This window comes from Ursus maritimus, unplaced genomic scaffold (assembly GCF_017311325.1).
Source record: "Ursus maritimus isolate PB19 unplaced genomic scaffold, ASM1731132v1 scaffold_13, whole genome shotgun sequence".
Lineage (NCBI taxonomy): Eukaryota > Metazoa > Chordata > Mammalia > Carnivora > Ursidae > Ursus > Ursus maritimus.
In genome coordinates this window covers 50,054,847-50,073,327 of record NW_024423675.1, presented here as the reverse complement: position 1 = coordinate 50,073,327, position 18,481 = coordinate 50,054,847, and the positions used below count along the sequence as shown (strand labels likewise).

The window sequence follows — 18,481 nt, the reverse complement described above, 5'->3', positions numbered from 1 at the left end:
AGTGAAAATCTTTCCACTTATTTTTCCTTCCTCCTCCCTACACCCATATTAAGCGATTACAAAAAGGTTTTTACTGTGAAAGAGAAGGATAAACCTTACAAAGTTATTTTAAGTATGGTAATTCCAAATATCTTATTTGTACTGTTTGCTTTTTTTTTTTTTTACATGTATCTATAATCTTGCATTTCACCAAGCGATAAAAAGGAAATATTAAGACAAGCAAATACAGGGGGGAAAAAAGCCCCAAAACCTTCCAGAGTAGCATTTTCACTTCTGGCCAATCTAGTGCAAGGAAAGATTAGGAGATCATATGCCAGTTCCAACACTAACAAGTTATGTAATCATAAGTATATTCCTTATCTCTTTGAACTTCAGTTAATAACTATAAAGCTACTGGCACATGCCTGGCACACAGAAGCGTCTCAACAAAGGTTAATTTCTTTTATGATTCCTTTTATGATTGTATTACTAAGTCTGGGAGGCTTAGACATCTCTAGGGATTTTTACATAAGCAAACCAATAGATTAGCCAACAAGAATTCACAGGAAAAAAACAAAGCATCCCCATATCTCTAGAGATTCGACTTGCTCTTACTCTCTCTCTCTTTACCTGCCCTCCATTTCTCTCTCTTTCCTTCATAACCAAAAGATGCTTCTAATTAAAATAATGGGAAATATATTCTCTCCACGTTTTCTGATTACATGATTAAGATTAACTTAATCTCTCTGATGATCACTGTTTAAGAGGACTCCACCCATTTCCTATTTTGTATGATGATAACAATCATTATGAACTAGATTACAAGTACATCATCAAGGGCCATCAGCTGATTACTGTAATATTTCTAAATTATGTTCATCGAAAACATTGTAAGAGTGACAATATTAAGAGGTTAGCCAGACTAGATTAACCTGCTAATGTGTAGCCTAAATCTTTCAGTAGGAATAGCATAAAGATGATATGAATCCATCCATGCTGCCAAGGGGCTTCTCAAATCCTCAAGAAAAAAAAAAAAGGATACATTTAGAGAAAAGCAAGAACTCCAAAGTAAAGACCTTTAGGGAGTATCTTCCACATGCAAGGTCTTAAGAGAGGGCAGGAAAATGGAGAGGAAACTAGAAATGCAGAGCACACCATGGAGGGAGATAAATGGGTCTTCTCATCAGAAGTTAATGGAGGTAGAACCAAAGTCTGGACACTTTGAAGTTTTACTCTTCCTGTAAAGTGGCCAAAGTAAATAAACCCAGCATTGAGCTGAGGAAGAAGTAAGGGACTGATCATTAAGAAAATGAACTTTCAAAGAAAGGAGCAGGAGAGATGTTCTGGAACAGACCTCACTAAGCAACCTGAGATCCAGCTTTCAATTTTCTGTAACTGAATATTCCCTGAATTTCCTCATACTAATGGCTGTTTTGTAATTTATTCAAGTCGTTTATGAATGCTGAACAGCAGCAGACATGTCCCTGGGGCTGAGGGATGGTACTGGGAAGAAAGAAGGGAAGCTGGGAATGTAAACTTCAGGATGGGAAGGATGTGTTTCCTTCACTATTGTATCCTCAGTATCTAGAATACTTAGCCATTCCTACAAAAGAAGTTAGGTACGTCTTATGTTTATGTACTGCCATAATTAGAGAGGAGTTTAACTAAAGAGAAGATTTTATGCCTTTGCTGGCATGAAACTTTTTAAAAAAACGGCAAACCCTCTAACTCACTCACTCTTGAAGATTCCAGCTTTCAAGAGGAACACCAAAAACAACAAGGTAAGTACACCACCCCATTGAAAGAGTTTAGTATCCTTCTATTCTTTATGTTTAAAAAAGTAACAGCCCAGATGTTGATTACAATAAAATAAATACATGTAAAATACTGCCATCTTTTTTTATGAGGCAAATGTAATTTATGGATGGTTGCAATAGTGATTAGAGAACATAGCAGATGGTGAACAATTAATTTAAAATGTTGTGCCCATCAAACTAACCTTTGTTATTCTGTAATTCTCCATCAAGAATGTTGATTTGTTCATTTAAATTGGATTTCATCACTATGGCATTCATTACCATGCAAAAAAGTTTTTGAAATTTTTACCCAATCAGTGGGCTTAGTCAGCCAACTCGTCTATTTTAGGAAAGCTGAACACTGGACTCATTACATCTATACGTACATTATAGAACTTTAATTGGGGAAGGATCGCATTGCTGCTCTGTAGTTAAGAACACTAAAAAAGAAAGCAACATTATATTTTTCTGTGCTTTTTCATGCATTACAAGATTACTAATCTAATTTGGACTTGAGAAGCTAATTAAATTATTGTCTTGGTCTACAAGCCTGAAAGCCATTATTTATCCTTAGGTTTTTATATGAAAATTAAAAAGACAAAGTCTGATGTTGCCTAACCACTTTCTCCCTTGATGCTAGGAAAACCGGTGAACTGGGATGCCATTCTATTAAGCAGCCTGATATTTCAGTAAAGAAAAAGCAACAGTAGGGGCGCCTGGGTGGCTCTGTTGGTTAAGCATGTGCCTTCAGCTCTGGTCATGATGCCAGGGTCCTGGGATAGAGCCCTGTGTTGGGTTCCTTGCTCAGCAGGGAGTCTGCTTCTCCCTCTGCCTCTCTCTCCCTGCTTGTGCTCTCTCTCTCTCTCTCTCTGTCAAATAAATAAATAAAATCGTTAAAAAAGAAAAGAAAAGAAAAAGCAACAGTAAAGGGAAAAGTAAAGAGTTATAAGATGTATTTAATTATTGTATCAAATTTCTTTAAAGTAGAAGAATATAGAAAATTACTTCAACTAACTAGCTGGAAGCACTTAGGATTACGGGGGTAACGAAGAGGGTACACCATGGTGGTGAAGAGCACCAAGTTTAGCAGCGAAGGCCGACATGGCGCCTCGGCTCTGTCACAAGTGACAGTGTGTTCCCACACCTCTCTAAGCCTTTGTTTCCTCATCTGTCAAATGGGCAGTAACAGTATTCACACCTCAATGAGCTGTTACGAGGATTAAAGGAAACAAGGCCTGTGAGGTGCCTGGCACACTGTAAGTGCCTGATCAAGGTTGCCTTGTGAACGTGTATGTCTACTAACATTTCTCTCCCCTCCTCCTTGGGCATTAATTCTTCCACCATCTAACATGATGTCTATAGCATGGCCATGCAAATCCCGGTAGACCCTGAGCTCCACGTTACTCAAGCTGAGTCCACCAGAGCCCTTTCCTGTAATGGGCCGGCTCTAAGGAAGGGCTGTCCCTCCCTGGTAGGAGGTCATGAGGTAGATGGTTATAGGACAGCGAAGAAAATAAAAACCTGTAGAGAGAGACAGAAAGGAAGACAAAGAGAAAGGGCTTCTGGGTGGCATTCCAGTCCATGTGGCCGGCTGTGACGTTGCCCCTACTATAATTTGGCTATGGGGGCTAATACATTTCCCCTTGTGCCTTTATTTATGGAAGTTGGGTGTCTGCCATTTACTATGATTAGGGTTCTAATTAATAAAGCTGTTATTAGGAAAACAAAAATGCCCTGGGAAAAAACACCCATCAGTTTTACTAGCCTAATTACTTAGGCTATAATGTGTAATTTGGTCTCATTTTATGAGATGCAGGGAAATAATTACTGCCATCTTTTTCTGTAAACTTAAGTTACACTAAGAATCAGTATAAAAGTAACTTCTACTAAACTATATGATAATTTCACATTTTCACTCATTTAATGATCATGAAACTTTATTTGCACAAGTTTGCTAATATTGGCATAAAACGGACTGACAAAGTGGACTGAAAAATGTCATTTATTACTTCTATGTTGCATCATATATAAGATTTCACATAGGAGAAAAATGCTCCTAATAACCGTCTTTCTAAAATATTATGAAACATTTAATAATTAAAAGAAAACAGTATACCCTGAGTTAAAATATTACCTACTAGTAAATATAAATAGCCAGCTGTCAAAGACCAAAGAGGAAAAATATGAATCCATAATACTTTTGTATCTGAAAAAATGATTAACCATTAATCACAAGTACAGTCATACATAACTATATAAAGTACACACACACATATATAAAGTAGAGGAAGAATACAATAAACTAATAGATGTCTTTTTTTCCAGAACTATCATTTAAATAAAACAAAATCAACTAATCAAGTATACCAGGCTAAAAAAGAAATAATGTTCAGACAGTCTAGAATAAAATAATAGTTGCAGCAACTATTTTTAAAGAAGACTCATGGGGAAATTGATGAATAAAATAATGCAGTCTTTTTTATCTTAAAAATGAAAAAGCTGAGAAGAGGAAAAGAGCTTTTCTACACCTACATATACAATAAACTGTACAACTTTCTAAACATTTTTAGAGGTGAACTATCCTATAAAAGTGTTAGCAGTTTTACTTAGCAATTGATACCATAACCACACATCATAAAATAGATATGCATGTGTATGAGTGTGTGCCACCATCTCTATGCGATGTGGAGAGAGAGATGTCAATGCAACAGCTCGAACTCCCCCGTGCAAATCCGACCTTTAACCTGAACTGCAGGTGACAAATAAGTGAGAAGGCTCTTGTACTCCCTGATTATCTCGAGGGGTTTGGGGTCCGAAGCGGACTAAGCCTGACTGCGGCTGAGTTGGCCGACGTTCGCACATCCACCTTCCCTCTGCAGCCATGTGGTTTCCAAAAGGAACTGGAAGCTAGGACTGAGAACACTAAGGGGTAAAGGGAGGTTGGGAGAATAAAGGAGAAGCCAAGAAACAGCTGTGCAGGGTTAAGAGACTCTAGACACTGAAAGTGGAGAAGGAGCCAAGTCAGTGGCCAATAAGCAGAGAGAGAGGAGATAAAAAGGAAGAGATGTGGTGAAAGCCAGTCAAAACACTGTGGGTTAGGAAAGGTCACTAATATAGAAGCTTTGGGAGCTCTGTTCCTGACCTATGCTACATTAGCTGATGACCTTGTTCAGCATCACAGTATTTTCTTGACCTTTGTGTTTTTACTGAAAAGGAAGGAAGGAAGGAAGGAAGGAAGGAAGGAAGGAAGGAAGGAAGGGAAAGAAGGGAGGAAGGGTGTGAGGGACATAGGAAGGGAACGAAAGAGGGAAGGAAGGGTGGGAGGGAAGGATGGAAGGGAAAGATGGAAGGGAGGGATGGATGGATGGATGGAAGGAAGGGAGGGAGGAAGGAAAGGAAAGAAGGAAGGAAGCGTGGGAAGGAAGGAAGGAAGGGTAAGAGAGAAGGAAGGAAGAGAGGGAGGAAGGGAAAGAAGGAAGGAAGGGTGGGAGGAAAGGAAAGAGGGAAGGAAGGAGGAAGGAAGTTAGGAAGTTAGGAAGGAAGGAAGGAAGGAAAGGGGGAGGGAGGGAAAGAAAAAGGCATACTGTTTTATCTGCCTGACTCATTGGGATAGTTAGGAAAATATGAGAGTGGTTTTAGAAGTATAATGAACAAGAAGCTGGAGATGGAACAGAAGAACAGGCCTAACCCATGCACAAGAAAGCAGTTGATCAAGATTAGAGCAGAGATCAATGAATTAGAAACCAGGAGCACAACAGAGCAGATCAACAGAACTAGAAGCTGGTTCTTTGAAAGAATAAATAAGATCGATAAGCCACTGGCAAGACTTATTCAAAAGAATAGAGAAAGGATCCAAATTAATAAAATTATGAATGAAAGGGGAGAGATCACAACCAACACCAATGAAATAGGAAGGATCATTAGAAACTTTTATAAACAGCTTTATGCCAATAAATTAAACAACCTGGAAGAAATGGATGCCCTCTTGGAAACCTATAAACTACCAAGACTGAAACAGGAAAAAATTGATTTTTTAAACAACCGATTAATTATGAAGAGATTGAAGCAGTGATCAAACACCTCCCAAAAAACAATAGTCCAGGGCCTGACGAATTCTCCAGCGAATTCTACCAAACATTCAAAGAAGAAGTAATACCTATTCTCCTGAAGCTGTTTCAAAAATGGAAATAGAAGGAAACCTACCAAACTCATTCGATGAGGCCAGTATTACCTGGATCCCCAAACCAGGCAAAGACCCCATCCAAAAGGAGAATTACAGACCGATGTCCCTGATGAATATGGACGCCAAAATTCTCAACAAGATCCTGGCTAATAGGATCCAACAATACATTAAAAGGATTATCCATCAAGACCAAGTGGGATTCATACCTGGGATGCAAGTGTGGTTCAACATTTGCAAATCAATCAGTGTGATAGATCATATCAAGAAGAAAAGACTCAAGAACCACATGATCCTCTCAATTGATGCAGAAAAAGCATTTGACAAAATACAGCATCCTTTCCTGATTAAAACCCTTCAGAGTGTAGGGATAGAGGGTACATTCCTCAATTTCATAAAAACCATCTATGAAAAGCCTACAGCAAATATCATCCTCAATGGGGAAAAGCTGGAAGCCTTTCCCTTAAGATCAGGAACACGATAAGGATGCCCACTCTCGCCATTATTATTCAACATAGTACTAGAAGTCCTTGCAACAGCAATCAGATAACAAAAAGGGATAAAAGGTATCCAAACTGGCAAAGAAGAAGTCAAACTGTCTCTCTTCGTAGATGAAATGATACTGTATATGGAAAACCCAAAAGACTCCAGCCCCAAACTACTAGAACTTATAGAGCAATTCAGTAATGTGGCGGGATACAAAATCAATGCCCAGAAATCAGTTGCATTTCTATACACGAATAATGAGACTGAAGAAACAGAAATTAGGGAATCCATTCCATTTACAGACGTAAAGGACCTATATTCTAGAAACTATAAATCACTCTTGAAAGACATTGAGGAAGACACAAAAAGATGGAAAAATATTCCATGCTCATGGATCGGAAGAATTAACATAGTTAAAATGTCCATGCTACCCAGAGCAATCTACACTTTCAATGCTATCCCGATCAAAATACCAAGGACATTTTTCAAAGAACTGGAACAAACAGTCCTTAAATTTGTATGGAAACAGAAAAGGCCCCGAATCTCCAAGGAACTGTTGAAAAGGAAAAACAAAGCTGGGGGCATCACAATGCCGGATTTCGAGCTGTACTACAAAGCTGTGATCACAAAGACAGCATGGTACTGGCACAAAAACAGACACATAGACCAATGGAACAGAATAGAGAACCCAGAAATGTACCCTCGACTCTTTGGGCAACTAATCTTTGATAAAGCAGGAAAAAACATCCGGTGGAAAAAAGACAGTCTCTTCAATAAATGGTGCTGGGAAAATTGGACAGCTACATGCAAAAGAATGAAACTTGACCACTCTCTCACACCATACACAAAAATAAACTCCAAATGGATGAAAGACCTCGATGTGAGACAGGAATCCATCAAAATTCTAGAGGAGAACATAGGCAGCAACCTCTACGACATCGGCCAAAGCAACCTTTTTCATGACACATCTCCAAAGGCAAGAGAAACAAAAGATAAAATGAACTTGTGGGACTTCATCAAGATAAAAAGCTTCTGCACAGCCAAGGAAACAGTCAGAAAAACTAAGAGGCAGCCCATGGAATGGGAGAAGATATTTACAAATGACACCACAGATAAAAGACTGGTATCCAAGATCTACAAAGAATATCTCAAACTGAATACACATGAAACAAATACTCAAATCAAAAAATGGGCAGAAGATATGAACAGACACTTTTCCAATGAAGACATACAAATGGCTAACAGACACATGAAAAAATGTTCAAAATCATTAGCCATCAGGGAAATTCAAATCAAAACCACACTAAGATACCACCTTACGCCAGTTAGAATGGCAAAAATTGACAAGGCAAGAAACAACAATTGTTGGAGAGGATGTGGAGAAAGGGGATCCCTCCTACATTGTTGGTGGGAATGCAAGTTGGTACAGCACTCTGGAAAACAGTGTGGAGGTCCCTTAAAAAGTTAAAAATTGAGCTACCCTATGATCCAGCCATTGCACTACTGGGTATTTACCCCAAAGATACAGACGTAGTGAAGAGAAGGGCCATATGCACCCCAATGTTCATAGCAGCATTGTCCACAATAGCTAAATCATGGAAGGAGCCGAGATGCCCTTCAACAGATGACTGGATTAAGAAGTTGTGGTCCATATATACAATGGAATATTACTCAGCTATCAGAAAGAACGAGTTCTCAACATTTGCTACAACATGGACGGCACTGGAGGAGATAATGCTAAGCAAATAAGTCAAGCAGAGAAAGACAACTATCATATGATTTCTCTCATCTATGGAACATAAGAACTAGAATGATCAGTAGGGGAAGAAAGGGATAAAGAGTAGGCTGGTCATGGGTATTAAGGAGGGCACATATTGCATGGTGCACTGGGTGTTATACGCAAGTAATGAATCATGGAACTTTACATCAAAAACTAGGGATGTACTGTATGGTGACTAACAAAATATAATAAAAATTATTATTAAAAAAGAAGTACAATGAACAATAAAAAGGATGATGAAAGATTTACTGCTCTATCATTCTACCTCTTCATAGATACAAACCAGGTGATTAAAATCAAATGAAAAACAATTCAATTGTGTTAAAAAGAAAATTAATATAGTGACATGATACAGATTAAATCAAATTAAACAGTTCCATATGGCTCCAACAAGATAAGGGGGCTACTGACAAAGTTGTGAACTCTGTAAAATATAATTATTCAGATGATTTCAGTTTAATTAAAAATTATATTTACTTAAGAACCATTTATAGGTGGAATGAGTAATTCTGAGGAGTTAGTGTTCCAGACAGCTACACTTTACCTATTTAGCCCTAGATTTTTATGGTTGCCATTTTAAAATGAAATATACTAAAACGTAGTATAAATTCCTATGCCTTCTTTTAACTGATTTATATTCTGTCTTCAAAAATAAACAAACCATAATTCATAGCTTCAGTTTTTTTTTTTAATTGTAAAAAGCCCCAAAGGCTACTCTGTTTTTTTTATTTTAGAAGTCTCGTATAACCTTTCTAGAATTTCTTTCTCCTCCTTACAGTCAGACTGCCAGCAGCCATTGCTCCCTGTCACTCTTTTCCCCTGTCCTGTCATTTCTGTTTTGCCACATACCCACCATTCACTGGGAAACAAGTTAAACTAGTTACAACAGTGTCTAAAGTAAGAGTTAATACCTCTGAGAGAGCAGCTTTTCCATGAGTAAGAGTAGGATCTTCACTGTATAATTTTGGCTGCTCAGATAATTTTTCACACTCTGTCAGCTTCTCAATAAGTGAGAAAGATCACTAACGAAGGGAAGGGCTGAGCTCTGGACACAGATCTTGGTAACATAGAGAGATGGCAGGGAAGCACAGAGGACAGCTGAGAGAGGAGGACAGCTGAGAGAGGAAGGCAGCCAGGAAGACAGTGAGCCCTCGCCGACTGGGACAGGATGAGCAGGGGCTGGGTGGGCAAATAAGGAAGGAATCGGAAACCAGGTAAGATAGACCCCCAGGCAGAAAAAACCAGGATAGGAGGCAACAGGCTAAAGGGAAGGAAGACCATTAACCGCAGAACGTCACTAGCAGCTGGGTGTCAAATGGACATCAGTTTGGGGCAGAGAGAGAGATGAGATGCCGCCACCCAGGAAAACTGAGGCCAAATCCCTGTGCAGCCTTGTGTGCCAGGGGAAGGAGTTCAGATGCCTGTCCAGGGGCTACTGGTGGTTTTTAAACCAGGGGAGCAAATGCCAGTTCTGAGTGTCAGATTTATCACTGTAGTTTCTATGTTGATGCCAAGATACCAAAGAAGAAAGAACTTAAAATAGTCCTAACAAAAAAATGGCAAGGGCTTAAAGTAAGGCAGCAATATTAGTAATGATTTTCAAATATTTAAAATATACATACTTGAAAGATGGTAAGGGACTAGATCTTAAAAGTTCTCATCACAAAGAAATAGAATCTGTAACTGTGTGCGGTGACGAATTTAACTAGACTTATTGTGGTAATTAGTTTACAAGCTATATATACATCAAATCACTATGTTGTATTCCTTAACCTTCTATAATGTTATACGTCAATTATGTCTCACTAAAACCGGGGGGGGGGAAGGGAAATATCTAGTAGAGCATACCTGATGAGATTCTTTGTCAGCAACTTATCATTTGGCTGAAATAATTAATTTGCTTCTTTTTAATAGCATTTCTCAATTAACAGATTCCTGAGAGCAATTCATACCTGTAATACTCAGCAATAAAGTAAAATGCCACAGATTGCCACCTCCCCCCCAAACACACTATAAGATAATCGATAATAGAAAAAAATGGAAACAAAAGAGCTGGAAGATAAAGGGTATTTCGAAAAGTTGTGCAGAGAAGTACTTTCTGAAATAGTCACTTAAAAGTAAAGATATGGATCCATTGTGTGCCCCTATGCACAGTACACAGAGCATACCCAATAAATAACTGCTTATTAAATGGAATAAAAAATCATTATATCATTTGTCCCTGCTCTATCCCTCCAACAGTGAGTACTTCAAGTAGCATCACAAAGGACAACTAATGTTCAAATGCTCTATTTCTGATAGCAGCTCCATAATGCATGGTAAACAACAAAAGTATAAAAGCTATTATGGATAATTTTCTTTCATTTACTTTTACCAGCAGGTAAAATCAACCAGCATTGCAGAAAGCAATATCAGGAAAGGAGGAAAGTATAAAAATTGCTAATCATAAAAAACCAAAAACCAAGAAAATCATAAAGTTAAATTGATGACTCTTTTTCTTGCCCCCCGATATGGTATTTGAAATGGGGCTTAGAAATATACCAAATGTAACAGCAAGATAAGAACTCAAAAAAGCAATATTATGGAACCCCTTAAATTGACTAATCACCAAGAAGGCAAATTTATAGCAAAGCAAAGCTTTAGTGATATAATAACACTTTTTTGCTGCTACAAAGTAGCTTATTATAAAAATGTTGCCTCTACTCTCTGGAAAGTACTGGGGAAGCAAGGAGACAAGAAACGCTGATTTAAGGTGGACTTTACGTTGGATAAGGTGAGATGATTGTAACAGCACCTTCTTTCTTGTTGTATTGAGTTGAAATGTTCTGTCGGACTTTCCAGGTCCTAGGCAATCTGCACCAGACAGCACGTACAAGCCCCTCGTTCCCGCCTCCTGCCCAGGCACACTGCTGCTCCGCTCCTCCCTGCTGCTGTGATGATGCTGTCCCAGTGTGGTCTTCCTGTTCCCTGAACCTGCTCACTGCCCAAGCATCCCCACAGGTGCTCAGCTCACGCACACATTCATTCAGCAACTGTGCAGTAAGCACCTATTACGTGTACGTGTGTACGCTGTGTGCATCTGTGTGTGTGTGTGTGTGTGTGTGTGTAATACAGATATAACAGAATCCTCAGACGGAATACTTCTTCAAAGCCAGAAATATCAATTATGAGTGATTTGCAGACCGTGGGGTTTGTTGAAAGGCAGAGACCCAGCAATGACTTAAGTCGCCAGTAGGCTGACTAGAAAGAGAAGGATGCTACCCGCAGAAAATAAAAATGAACGCTAGGAAAGATAGTAAGTAAGCTGTGTGTGTGTGTGTGTGTGTGTGTGTGTGTATAGACACACATATAAAGCTAGGCTCAGAGGATTAAGAACATCATGATCTTGATGGGAAATTTATTCAGGTTGAAGCAGGGCTACTCTGACAAAGGCTGAGAAGGAAAATGGCTACTTGTCTCAATGTCTGCTCCAGTTTCAGCTACAAAGAAAGCATTTTGCAACTGTACTTTTCTTACAAGTAATAAATGCTTATGAATTATGCTGCCGGACACCGCATGAGGCAGTCTTTCAGGTCTGCCTTCACTATGTGAAATGAATGATGAAAAATATTTTGAATGGCATGTTTGTTTTTAAAAATGCATCAGAATGCTTTTATTGCCAACAGTTAAAAATCATAATAAAGATCTATGGTGGCCCCAAATTCATCTCTTAAATTTATTGCGTGATTTACCGTTATTTGCTAAGAAGGTAGTTACTGTTTCCATTTTTCAGCCAAAGTACATAAATAGTACATGAATAGATTAATTTTAAATTAAATAAATTCTGTTGTCTGCTTGTAAAAGAAAGGTGTTTTATTTTAGTGTCTTATTTTAAAAAGTAATTTGAAAAAAAACAGAAGCTTAAAAAAATCTTTATTTATATATTTATATATATTGCATTCTAAATACCACTCCTCTAGTTGCATTTATCATGCAATTTGTTTGAATATAAGAAATATAAATTTTTGTTTCTCAAAGAAATTACTTTTAGTTATAGTATGCCTTTTACTAAATCTATTTGTCTGCAGTTAATTTCCTTTTAAAATAAGGATATTGATGTATACAGTCATTTCATTTTTAATGTAAAAATCTAGATATTTGTTAAATAATGACACATTTGATTAAACTAACACTGAGAAAAAAAATTGTAATATCTGATCTTGAAATACTGTAAGGAAATTTCCTACTTGAGTTCGGGTTTTTGTTCCCCTCACATGTGTATGTGTTTTTATGACGTACGAAAGAAACCGATCTCACCTGTTTTTGATTGTAGGTTTCTTCTTGGTTCTTCAGGGGCCTCAATTGGCTGATCAGCCAGGAAAACTCGAGCTTGGTCTATAGCATTCAGAACAGAATACTCTTTCTCCTTTAACTCTCGTCTCAGGGCCTTTGCAAAGAGAAGCAAAAGTTGAATCTGTAACCTATTGTGTTCACCAAGTAATGAAACATTTTCAATTAGACTACGGACCATACTTGTCAAGGGAATGACTAATAACCATTTAAGCAAAGTCCGAAGTGAAAATACAAATTTTACACACATGAATGATGAAACATGAATAAAAGCAAAAAGATGATAGGACTTAAAGATGCAAAACAAAAATCTTTACAATAGCCACCTAAGGGAAATTGTTATAGTATATTTGAGCTTACACAAAATGTACTTTTAGGGTTATCACTCCGGTCAGATTGCTAAAATAGAATAGCCTGTTCAAAGATACCTTTTTCTTATAAGACTGACAAAAAAAATTACATCCAATAGTACAGAAGCAGGCAATTTCACAAGTAGTAATGAGATCCTCGGAAGTGTTTTACATTCTTTAGAATATATTAAAGAAAAAAACTAAGATGGAAACAAATTAAAGTACATGAAATCAAAACTAAACCAAAGAGAACACATAAAAGACAGTCTCCAATTATCTTCAAATACGTTCCACCTCTCACGCTGAGGCAATTACGATTTTTCCCTTGTGAGGTTTTTCATGCAATTTGATGATTCTCAGAACAGTCTGCCTTTAGTACTTTTGTTCTTTTAAGTAGGGTTAAACTTTCACCTCTGCTCCCATAAAATGTTTGGTGATTAAGACTCTAATTGACTAGAGTTTAAAAACAAAGCTCACTCACGGACTACTGCAAGGTAAGAGGAAATGAAGATTTTTCCTGTGCCATTTGAATGCTGAAGCAAAATCAAAATTGTTGCTAATATTATTGTTATCCTCTTAAAATTATATATATAAACACCTCCTGGCTCTAATATTTTCCTTTTAGTGCAGTTCCCTGATAATGCATTATGAAAACTTTGGTTTTTGTTTTCTAAAATACTGTATTCTAGAACCATTTTAGAATCAATACAGTTTTTGCTTCTGAACACAACTATTTTTTTAAAATAGCATTTGGCATAACTATGTTGGGATGACAGGGTATTTGCAGGCTAAATCCTCATCTTCTACAGTAAATAAAAGAAAAAAAATCTAGAAACACCAGAATAATCATCTCTGTGAAAACCAGAACTAAACACCAGAAAAACACCAGTAATTAATTTTATTTTATTTTTTGTAAATATTTTATTTATTTATTTATTTATTTGAGAGAGAGAGAGAGTGTCAGTGAGCGGGGCGAGGGTGGGGGAGAATCCCAAGCAGACTCCCTGCTGAACAGGAGCCCATGGGGCTTGATCCCAGGACCCAGAGATCATGACCTGAGCCCAAATCAAGAGTTAGAACCAACTGAGCTGCCCAGGTGCCCCAGCAGTAATGAATTTAAAAGAGAACATTACTGGTGGGGAAGGGTGAGGGGAGATGAATGACAGAACACTGGTTTTTCCAATAAGCACTGTGAATATTAGTTGACTTTTAAATGATTTACAATTATTATCTTGACAAAAAATTTTAATTAAAAGGATAAAGTGAACAACAGCAAAAAAGGACCATTCTCTAAAATCCCTGGGTACATTGATAGCATCTATATAACCAGACTGTGAAGCAAGCACAAATCAGTAAACCCCCATATCAGTTAGCACCTGTGAGCATGAAATGACTGTGCGACAAAACCTTCACCATCTCTATTGAGAAATGTGGCTTGTGAAGAAGTCCCAAGGTGTGACATTCAGGACAAATAAGATGATCTTCTGACATTTAAAGTTTCTGATATGTGGAAATAGAAGAGACATAAGAGAAACGGGGAAAATACATTTTAATCCAGAAATATATACACACATTTCAGGTCTGGAGCCTATCCTTTAAATTTAGATTATTGTGTTGTTATAGCAAGAAGCTCCAGATTGATGAAAATACTCCCAGAATTTACCTCCCAAAGCACCTGGAAATATAAAATATAAAATAATGATATGCAAGAGCATGTGGCTTAAAAGCCAGCAGTGAAACATAGTGGGCAATGTAGCAGATTTATGAAAATTTTAGTGATCCAGAGTATTCATTCCCCCAAGCCCAAATCCAACCAGTAAATGTGAGAGAGGTAAAGATTCTTAAAATAATGTGCAAGGGCTGTGTTAGATTTCTTCTTTCTGAAAGTGAAGTCCCAGACATGAACCCCTTTGATGCAAGCTGCTAAAAGGAAAGTGAAGGAACCCAAAGAACATCTCCTTCTTCTGGTTGATCAAGTAGGACGAGGATCCACAGGCAGTGTTTACAGACTTGGCACAAAAGGGAAGCCAAGAAACACCAACTGGGTGATGATGGGGAAGGAAATTAAAAACAGAGAAGACAGAGCATAAAGGAATGTGACTCAGAGAAGGGAGCACAGAAGCAGGGCCGGTCCTCTGGAAACACACAGTGATTATGGGTTATATTTCACAGAATGTGAATTCTGATCTCACGGTGGAGAAAGAAGATAATAGAATCCATACGATTTAGGTGTATAGTGGTGCCCAAATGGGAGTTCTGGATTGTTATTAGTCCACAAAATGCACAGTGGCTAGGGGTCTGGGGAGCAGAAACAGCATCAGAGACATTTGTGTGAAAACTGTTTTTAGAATTTCAGACATCTAAATGGGAATATGTATTTGTCTACAGAAAGGATACTTGGGAACACTAGCCAGTCAACTTCCTTCATGGCTGGAATTTTACCAATTTAACACAGATGCTCTCGTGCCGGGAGATTTCACTGGCTGGCTGTTTACTCTGCCTGGAAGGCTCTTTCCCCAGATATCCATGTGGTATATTCCTCCTCCCAAGAGGCCTTCTCAGTGAGGCCCACCCACCCATGCTATTTAATGTAGAATTCCACCTCTCCCATCTGCTACGTTTCCCATCGCCTTCTACTAGGCAAAGCAGGTATTTAGTTATTATGGTTATTGTTTCTCATCTGTTTCTCTTGGATAAAATATAACCTCCACAAGGTAAAGGGCATTTTCTGGATTTTTTGTTTGTTTGCTTTTTGTTTTTCACTGTGGTAAACAAGGCACCCAACATCAGTGCTTTGGGGCCTGGTAGAGGTAGGGGGATCGGAAATGCTTCCTCGTGGGGGTGGTGTCTAAACGGAGTCTTGTAGAGTGAGAAGAGTGCTTCCAAAAGAGGAAACGAAACACTAGCAAAAGTACAAGGGAGTATGACTGTGCGCACACTTAGGGAACTATAAACATTTAGTGCTGAACTGCTAAGCAGATTATCAGGTCACAAAAAAGACTGTATGATGTCCTAACGAAGCATCTGAGACAACCAATAATGGGCACTGGGAAGCCACTGAAGAGAGGGACAAGATAGTAGGGGGCTATGACTGTCCAATTCACATTTCCGTTTTTCACAGTATCATTGTCAGGTCTCCCAGATTCATGAAAAACAAATCTGAGTCTGAGAATGCCTCACAGGACTGGAGAATCTATTTTCCTTCCTAACCACATGAAACTTCAGCACTTTTTAAAACAAGCTCTCTGCATAGGGCGTTGGCAGGGGACCGTCTCGTGACCCCCTTTGATATGCCAAGAGAGGGAAGTAGAAGAGGCAAGTGTGGGCAGCTGGAACCGTGCCAAGTAAGTAAAAATGTAGGGCTCGAGCCCCAATGCCAATTCACCACCCAAATATCCCAGAGAAGAGTGTACATTTAATAATACCTGTTTATATGATATTTTGCAAATTTAATTTTATTATTCAATTTGTCCTATTTCAATTACATTTAATTGCATGTCAGAAAAGGGCTTAACTTTCAACAGTATTATACATATAATCATTTCACCACCCTTTACCTCTCAATTAGACATAAAAGAAAACCAGCATTTCCTAACCACCTGGTGAACATTAATGATAAGATAATTAGACCTTAACAGAGCTGTTTTGTATACAGAGCTACAAAGTGGCATTCAGCTTTAGGTTCTAATAGCACATGACTTATATATGGGCTGCCTTAAGTGAGTATAACATAATCTAATAGGAATTCTTCTATTTTAATGACTTTATATTTTCATTCAAAACAATTCTGTTCACAGGCAATAACAAGTATTGGCAATGATGTGAAGAAGTTGGAATCTTTATATACTGCTGGTGGAATGATAAAATGGTGCAGCCACTTTGAAAAACAATTCGGCAGTTTCTTAAAATGTTAAACATAGAGTTACCACATAACCCAGCAATTCTACTTCTAGGTACATACCCAAGAGAACTGAAAGTATACGTCTACGTAGAAACTCATGCATGAATGTTCATACCAATATTATTCATAATCGCCAAAATGTGGACACAACCCAAACATCAACTGGTGAACAGATAAACAAAATGTTGTCTATCCGTATAATGAGAGTCCTTGTCAGTAATAAAAATGAATGAAATACTGATCCATGTTACAATATGGAGGAACTTTGAAAATGTTATGCTGAGTGAAAAAAGGCAGACACAGAAGCCCATTACTATGAAATGCCCAAAGGGTAAGGCTATAGAGACACATGGTAGAACAGTGGTTGCTTAGGGCTGGATGGTTAGGGGAATGGGGGAGTGACGGCTCATGGCTGTGGGGTTTCTTTTTGGGATAATGTTCTAAATCTAGATAACGATGATGGCTGTACAATTCTGTGAATATAATAATAGCTACTGAACTGTTTTTTGAATTTTATGCTGTGTGAATAATATCTCAATAAAGTTACTATTAAAATAATAATTCTGTTCTTTCTCCCAAAAAAGTTCCCAAGGTAATCTGTTTATGTCTAACCTCTATCCCCACCCATCCGCAAAGGAGTAGCTCGTTCTGTATGTTCAGTATGTTCCCCCTCAGGGTTTCCAGAGCACTTCCTATTTCTCTGGCATAGCTCATCCTAATATATTGTGACCATGCATCTGTCCCCTCCTTTACATTGTCAGTTCTTCTAGGATAAGGCTCACATCTTAATCACTCGAAATTCTCTTCAGTGCTTGCCTAGACATATATAGAAAGTACTCAATAAATGCTTAGGGAATAAGGAATAAAAGAAGGAATGCTTTCAGATTAAATACCAGGTAGGATTCCAAAATAGGGAGGAACAAAATATAACAAAGTCTCCCACATGTGATTATACTAAATTCGATATCCTAAATTACTGGATTCCAGTTAGCTCTGGATTATTTGATCTGTATACTTTGCAAATTACTAAGTAAATAATTTTTTGAGGAAAAGTTAGTTTTCTCCTATAATCTAATTATCAGAAGTATTTTTTGAAAGATTTTATTTTTAAGTAATCTCTACACCCACGATGGGGCTTAAATTTACAACCCCGAGATCAAGAGTCACATGCTCTACCCACTGAGCCAGCCAGGCACTCCTTCCTATTAACTAATTATCAGCTAGTCAATACTAAGCATTTTACTTTATTGTTGATTATTGTGGAATTACTAGCAAAAATTGTTTTTTCTCCTTAGATAAACAAGTAATAGATTTCACTGAAAAGTGTGGTATGCACTCACTCCATCTTCCCCTTTTTTTCTACATCCTAATCCATGAGGTAACTGCATAGAGCATAGTTTCAAAACTACTGGAGTCATTAGACTGAAGGGTGACTCTGTTATTACTACTGTGCATTAAATCCTTCAGAAACGTATTGGCTTAAAACAATGACAACTTATTATTCAAGATTCTTTGGATTGGCAAGTTGTCCAGCTCCCCTGCTGGTGTGACAAGAGATTACTCCTGCGGCTATGGTCATCTGTCATTTAACTGCGATTGCAAGTCCAAGATGGGTTCATTCACATGTCTAGAAATTATTGTCAGCTACTGGCTGGAATACCACAGTTTCTCTCTACGGTC

The 18,481-nt window shown here is 37.9% G+C and overlaps 1 protein-coding gene across 6 annotated transcripts in view; it reads right to left on the bottom strand.

The window, feature by feature from the left end:
• UTRN (utrophin) overlaps positions 1–18,481 on the bottom strand; it is a 485,166-nt gene that overhangs the window by 94,676 nt on the left and 372,009 nt on the right. For all 6 annotated transcript variants that reach the window (XM_040627923.1, XM_040627919.1, XM_040627921.1 and 3 more), the window contains one exon: positions 12,518–12,647. In XM_040627923.1, the coding sequence (XP_040483857.1) occupies positions 12,518–12,647 (130 nt within the window). The remainder of the gene's footprint in view (positions 1–12,517; positions 12,648–18,481) is intronic.